General features: G+C 46.3%; 1 protein-coding gene across 7 annotated transcripts; it reads right to left on the bottom strand.

Annotated features, from left to right (window-relative positions):
• Nucleotides 1-2,948: 2,948 nt before the first annotated feature.
• Nucleotides 2,949-7,281, bottom strand: LOC119323032 (transcription termination factor MTERF8, chloroplastic-like). Of its 7 annotated transcripts, none has more exons than XM_037596599.1 (5): nt 6,360-7,281; nt 5,301-5,686; nt 4,477-4,572; nt 4,073-4,312; nt 2,949-3,554 (listed from the first exon to the last, which is right to left on the bottom strand). In XM_037596599.1, exons 1-2 carry the CDS (start codon nt 7,218-7,220, stop codon nt 5,642-5,644), a joined length of 906 nt encoding a protein of 301 aa, XP_037452496.1. In that variant the 5' UTR covers nt 7,221-7,281; the 3' UTR covers nt 2,949-3,554; nt 4,073-4,312; nt 4,477-4,572; nt 5,301-5,641. The 7 variants fall into 7 exon arrangements, with proteins under 7 accessions (XP_037452496.1, XP_037452493.1, XP_037452494.1 ...); XM_037596596.1 differs by having other exon boundaries at nt 5,909-7,281; XM_037596597.1 differs by having other exon boundaries at nt 5,301-5,386; nt 5,525-7,281.
• Nucleotides 7,282-7,491: the final 210 nt, after the last annotated feature.

The raw sequence follows: 7,491 nt of genomic DNA on the forward strand, positions 1-7,491 counted from the left end.
CGCCCCACCACCACCATGATGATGAGAGGTCATCCGCCAAGGGGGCCATCGCAAGATAGTATCGAAAGGCTAGTGACTCTTGGTGAACAAGATCGCCTTCCTTTCTTTCCCACGAAGAAAGAAAATGCGAAAGAAGACGACAGTTATATCATATTCGAAGATGGTACAAATTGAAAGCGGGTATATATATACCATAAACATATACGAGAAATATCTACATGCACTAAACTAAAATTATACATAAATGATGAGCAACTATTGGGCGTTGCTAACTTGCGACAGCGAAGCTCCCCGCGGTTTTGTTGTCTAGAGAAGATGGAGAGAATGTCAATGGTATGTCAGTCGGCACCGACCATCTCTCTAAACCAGGAGGTGTTGGCACGACTACAACGTCGACCCCTTCCCACGCGGTCCGGTCTCACCGCCGTTGGGGTTTCATCAGGGAAAAGAGATAAGGGAGATAGAGGTTATAGTGGGCCCCACATAGGGATTTCATTGGTCAACCACCAAGAAGCTATCTTGGCAAGTATTAATACTCATATACTTAAGCACATGTAAACACTAGAAGGTAGTAAGTAATCCAAATAAACCGGTAACAAGCAAATGTCCATATCAGAGACGATGATGACATTCACATATTCTCCCCCAAAATAATAATGACATTTGCATTGTGCTAGTTAAGGGCATCTCTTAGCCGAACCCCCTATCATATAACCACTCCAATGCTCTCCCAAATCTGAACTCTTCAAATGTGAGAATTTAAGGAAGTGGTCGGACCTAAACGAACCTCTATATTTAACTTCCTGAATAGATTAATTCTTCCATCCTTTGTGACATACATCTCAAAAAATTGCATAGTATTTCATTAATCATTTGAATGATTCAAATTCACTATATGCAACAATACAGCTACAAACATACATATAGTTCATCCAATCGAACAATTAAATTAAAACATGCATATACTTCATCCAGAAGTCACAAATCAATCAAGTTTATCCAAAAAACACACCACATAACATGTCTTATGTCGTCAACCAAGGCCTATCAAGTTCATACTACACGAAATCAAGTACTCACATGCTCACAATCATTATGGGCACCGCCATCACCACTACCGTCGATCTCCTATTTGGGAAAAAAATATAATCGTGAGTGAGTTCCAAATATTTCCTCGTCGTGGCATCCATTGAGCTCGGGTCCATGAACACCATAACACCCTATTTGTCCTTCTATTTTGCATTTCTTCCTCAAGTACAGTACTACGCCCCTCCGCGTCCACCTTCCTCGCTTGGGCCGCCACCTTTACTCTCCACTTCTCATCCTTCATGAAACTTGAGCTCATCCCACCTCGCGCCTTCTCTTCTCATCGGTCGGCTGCCAAGGCTTTCTTAGTCTCTAATATAACACAAAGCTCCTCTTTGTAGGCGTCGGCGCCTCCATGGTTCTTCCTCTCATTTGCAATTTGGCACCATCTGGCCTAGTGTGAGGATTTTCATCCTCCTCCTTGTCAGAATGAACTGAAATGATAGTCCTTGCCCTCTTTGGTGTGCTTTCATAGTTCATTCAGATCCATTTCTCATTGCCAACTAGCTTCTTGTAGCAAAGGTGCAACACAGATGGCTTGTATAAGTCTGGGATGATAGGCACATACTTAGTGATATTTGTACCCCACTCGGTGGTGTAATGTGACTTGATAGGTGAGCAAGAGAGCCTTGAGTGCGGTGGGAATGGACTGTCACATTGTTGGAGTAATATTCTTCAATCATATTCCAAACTTCTCGTTTGGTTGATTCGTACCAACGAATGCATCAAGTGAGATATTCATCCAAGTAAGGCACAAAAAGCAATGTCCTCTTAGCTATTGTACTCCGCTCACCTTGTCTTATTTGACGCTTTTTTGTGTCTCCATGGGATCACTGATCTCCTCCACTTCGAGATCATTCTCCTCGCCCGCATGATCTTCAAACCTTTTACCATCATCGCCCGTTGACAACTCTATGTCAATGATGCCAAGTATGTGCGAGTCATCCAATTGGGACATGAAACTTGCAATCATCAAGAACAAACACGTCACACGATCATAGCCACATTGCATCGTCAAGTCCCTAGCTATAAAGGGAAGTGCTTTTATTTACCTTTTGAGCATTTGCGTCGGACAATTGGCATGCATGATCATCCCCAGTAGTTGCGGTAGACGTAGCTGGAGGAGGAGGGGTGAGGGGGTGGGCAGATATGGAGTAGAAGGCGTGCGAGCCACTAGACATGGAGAAGGTGTCGGAGCAGAGGGATTCTTCCTCTTCTTCGTTGTCGCCTCGTCGAGGGCCTTGCCCGTCGCCGTCGTGGATGGCGCGACAAACTGAATAGTGCTCTTTGTCCCGAGCCACTTCCTTGGCGGTGGCGACGCGTAGGTCGACTCTTGACGGCGTAGCGCCGACGAGAGTGATTTGTGGGGTTGCGGAGGCGGCTAACAGTCACATTCCTACCAAAATCGGGGCATCTGGTGGTTGCAGCGGTGACATTGCGCGATGGAGGCACGAAGAGGAGGCGCCGTAGGCGGGAGTTGCGAGGAGGGAATCTCTTGCTTAGAAGTGTGGGCGGCTGCTCAAACTGAAATAGTGTGAGAAATTTTTGGGCTTAACTCCTCAAAGTTTTAAGGAGTTAACCTTTTGAGAGTTCGGGTAGGTGTGGCTTAACTCCTCGAAACAGAATCTTTTTGAGGAGTTAACCCTTTTTAGGAGTTGGGTTAGAGCTGCCCTAATCCTTTGACTTTTTCCTCCCCAAAACAATTCAATACACATATTTCAAATGTGGAATTATCATGCATAATTGTATATCAACAATGCAATATCATGTACTCTCTCTGTAAAGAAATATAAGAGCATGATCTAAATGCTGTTATATTTCTTTACGGAGGGAGTACTATATCATGTCACCCAGACTTGGAATCAGATCGAATTGTTTTTGGACGTTAGAAATCGGTTGCCATGCCCTATACAGCCGGGTTCAGAAATGGTCTAGACCCAAAATTATCCTAACCGCTTCCACACTTAGCCACAACACACACAAGGCAATGGTTAATGGACAGGATTTCTGAAGCCTCTGAGTTCCACTCCATGATTTTTGCGGGGGCTTCATATATGGGAGAACAGGAACTCATGTCGCAATGGTTCCAACAGGCGTGAGACATCGACATCAATTCAGAAATGGTCTCCGCCGCCGGAAGGCCTGCTCATGATCAATGTGGATGCTGCAATTTTCTCAAAATCTGGACGCGCTGGGTTCGGATTGGTAATGTGTGATTATAAGGGACTGGTGCGAGCTGCTTGCCGTGGCTTTCTTAATCATGTATATTGTCCTGAGGTTGCTGAAGCCTATGCTATATGCCAAGCATTCATTCTTGCTGAAAACACAGGGGTCCAAAGGCTTGAGGTGGCTTCTGATTGTCTCTCGGTGATTAAGAAAGTCCAACAACAAAGCATGGAAAGATCCCTGACTGGTGCTACTATTAATTCTCCATAGTTGCGAAATTTATTGGAGAAAAGGAAGGCAAGCTGAAAAATAGAAAGATACAAAGTTGGGTTACTAACTATTTCATTAAAATAACAAAAATAATCAACGTAAATTTAGCGTTAATTAGCTTATCAATTTGAGATGACAGGGGGCTTTGTCCGTAGTTACAAAATCTAGTCATGTCCTACAACACGGTTCCATTTTTTGGTACATATTCCACTCAGATTCTTATTTTTTTATCGTTACTTTTTACTAGAAGGCATGAAAGTCGTGGTTCAAGAAACAAATAATAATAAGATGGTGTGTAAACACTAAATAATAATAGTTGTCGGCATGGTAGAAGAAAAATCAACAACAAAACCCCATGAGACGCATGGTTCCACACTTGAACAACATTATACATGTGCGTAATCGCTACTTACTCCGTTCCATAATTCTTGTGGTTTGTTTTAATTCAAATCGTAATTTATTCAACATGACCGAGTTACCAAACAACGACCAAGGAAACAGTACAGCTTAGATTTTAAGCACCTACAATCATAGAGGAGAGCATGCAAACCTTATTTATCTGGACTGGAGATGTACAGTACACACTCGTAGAAAACATGGCTAACGTTCGGGCCTGGCCAGCCCATTAGTCCCGGTTCTTCAAGAACCGGGACCCATGGGGGGTATTAGACACGGTTCGTGAGCCCAGGGGGCCGGCCGGGTCTGGCAATACGAGAACAGGAGTAGAGCTCGTCGCTAGCTTCAAAGCCTCAAATGCCTCCTGAGCTAAAGTAGACCACTCCAACTGCTTCTGCTTCAATAACCGAGTTAGTGGTTTGGCAATGACACCATAGCCCTTCATTTGCGATAGGTGCATTCCATACAGGGGCTAAGTTCTAACAACAGATATAGCATTATGCATGTCCAAATGATTGATATGCACGAGTCTGTCATGTGCTAGATAACTGAATTTACCTGACGACGAATCCAGTGTCCTGCATCCACTCCCAGGGGGTCTGATACCCACGGCCGTCACAGAAACAAGCAAGGCTGTACACTCCATGCTCCCACCTGACACAACAACCATGGATATGATGAGCACAAGGAACAAACAAAAGCCGGCGCCTCGAATTAATTTAACAACTTGCAAACGATAAGCAACACTTTTTGAGTTACATAACATCCCTGATAGATCCAGTACAAACTAACTGCAATGAACATACTACTGTAGTGGAACAAACTACAGCTCATTCACATCAAGATCACAAGCTACAAACTAACTGTATTGAACATACTACGTAGAACATACTATAGCTCATTCAGATCAAGATCACAAGTTACATCATGGAGTAGGATGTACTCAGCGAATTAAGTTCCGTGCAGGTTTAGCAATGCTGGAAGAACATGCATATTCTACACAGGACAGCTGACAGGTCATGTGAACCAATTAGAGCATGATGGGGAAAAAATCGACATGCCACCTCAGTTTCTTTACCTGCCCAGCTATCAAGGTTTACCTCCTTCATAACATTGGAGGGAGTTCTATCAGATAGTGGGCAAGTTTTCGACAGATATTTGGTTCTGTACTAACATGATTAGACCAAGTGAACTAATCACCAACTAAACAGACCGCAGAATTCACAAAAGAAAGTGAGGCCACCAATGAATTCAGAGATGTGTGCAACTGAAGCCAATGCAGCTCACAGTTTGTTTTGGTAAATGCGGGTACCCATTTTTTGTGAACATATGTTAGTGATGAAAAAGAAGCAGAAAGTAAATGTCTCTAGATTATGAAGTACCTCATGGGTTTCGTTTAGCAAGCTTATATCATTGCACGGACACTATCATCAACCGGCAAGCACAATAGCAAGGTTGCCAACATGAACTGCACAAAAAGATGATGGGCGTCATCTAAAAGTAATTGAATGACATCCGATAATCATCCCAAGTCACCTGCTTCATAGACAGAAAATTCCTTTCAGTTTTGGAAGACCGGCTTGACAAAATCCCATATATCTCATACCAAAGCTTAAGCGTCGATGTTCCAGGTCGTTGGGTCGTCATGTCTTGCAGCTGCCCCCCTCAATCAGCACTGCCTCTCCCAGATCTGGGGTCTCTAACCTTTGAAGTTGGCATGCACCTACAACTTGTGACCTACCTTTCTCTGATGCTGCAACCAACAATCCTGAAAGTCAAGATAACCATGACATGAGCTGAAATTCACAAAACGGCAATAAAATATATTTATGAAGCAGTGAACCTCCCGTGACGATCATGAAGTAAAAGCTCAACATATAAAGTAATCTTATGATTAGCATGGCAGAAAGGAGAAATGAATACACCATCAAAGGGTAGATTTTAGAAAGCCACATAGATCTATATAAAACATGGATGTTCTTCTCCATACCAAATAATGACAAAAACATAGTTGGCTTCAGATATCAGAAGAGAACTACATAGTGATCGGGATTCTACATATAGAACTCAGAATTCTTGGTTCATGTAAATCTGAATCTAGCAGGCACTTCCCCTCCGCAAGCGGCTTCATAGTCTTCACCGAGATATGGTGCAGCATCCTTGTTAGAGCATATGAACTTCTCCACGAAATACCTCTCGGTCCCCTTGAAAACAGTACAGTAGCTGGGGTCGTGCTTGAGCAATCCATTTTCCTTGAGAAACTTTACAACGTAGTACCGAGGTCTCATCCGGCCCTCTAGGCTGTAAGAGAGCATTACCGGCTGACGAGCAATGTACGCCGGTTCCAACCCCACTTCAGAGATGAGGAACTCGGACCTGTGCTGCAGCGATTGTTTCGACTTGGCGAGCAAAAACGGGGCCTTAGGGAGAGCAATGCTCACCTCGGCATCCGACCACCCGAACGTCTTCTTAAGGTGACCCACTTTGGCTGCGATCTTCTTCTCATCGAGGAATGCGACAGCACTGAGAGCATGCCTGAACATTCCAGATCCCCGGGGCACACCGAGGCCTTCGGTCAACGCCACCATTGTCTGGACGCGCTCCAGGTTGGTGGTGACCATCCTCGGTAGCGAGCTGCACAGCTTGGCAATGTCGGGATCACCCAGCCCGCATTCGCGCAGGAAGGCGACGTTGAGCTCCACCCTCCTATTGCAGCAGAGGAGGTTGGTGTTGAAGTTGATGGCCCGGAGCAGCTTCTCCAAGGAGACGCCGAAGATGCACAGGCAGTAGTGTATATTGGGGACGATGGATCTGCAGCGGAATCTGTCTGGGGCGAGCGAGAGGAGGCGCGCCATGTCGGGATCTGACAGGCCGAGGCCGGAGAGCCCCGCGACGATGGGGGACAGGCCCTTGTCGACTCTGGTGCAGAGGAACTTGGGGTCCTTGGCGACGAGGGCCGCGACGTCGGCGCCGGAGAGGCCGCGGCCGGCGAGGAAGGCGAGCACGGCGTCGGGGTTGGCGGCGGACCTGAGGTGGGACAGCTTGGGGGAGGCCTTGAGTGCCTGCGCTCGGGTGAGGCCGCAGGTGGAGACGAGGTAGTCCTCCACGGCGAACCCGGTGGTCGGGGAGATGCCGGGGGCTGTGGCCGACGAGAGGAGGCGGCGGGGAGAGGAGAGGATGCAGCTCCGAGCGTGTACCTGTGGTCGGGCGGCGGAGGATATGAGGCGGTGGATAGGGGAGGCGGTGGTGGCGGAGGGAGTGGAGAGCGTCTGGATGAGGAGGCGGCCTTGGCGCCGGAGCATGGCGGCGCCGGCGGCGAGGGGGGGAGCTGCGCGAAGGAAGGAGAAGCCGTGGGTCAGTCTCTCTCACATTGACTGACAAGACATATACTGGTGGGCTGGGCTTTTCGTCTGCGTGAAATGGGCTGGGCTGCCCTGTCCTGGGCTTACGCTCTTTTCTTTAGATAGATGCCCTGTCTTCTCTCAAAAAAAATTGAGTACCCCTAAAAAGAAATTGAGTGACTCACAATATTTTGATGAGTTATATCTTTCTTTATTTAGGAAAAATTGATTG

This window comes from Triticum dicoccoides, chromosome 6B, assembly GCF_002162155.2.
Source record: "Triticum dicoccoides isolate Atlit2015 ecotype Zavitan chromosome 6B, WEW_v2.0, whole genome shotgun sequence".
Classification (NCBI taxonomy): domain Eukaryota; kingdom Viridiplantae; phylum Streptophyta; class Magnoliopsida; order Poales; family Poaceae; genus Triticum; species Triticum dicoccoides.

What these genes read in the sequence shown, in the direction of transcription:
- LOC119323032 (XM_037596596.1), bottom strand. Translation starts at nt 7,220, where the DNA reads ATGCTCCGGCGCCAAGGCCGCCTCCTCATCCAGACGCTCTCCACTCCC.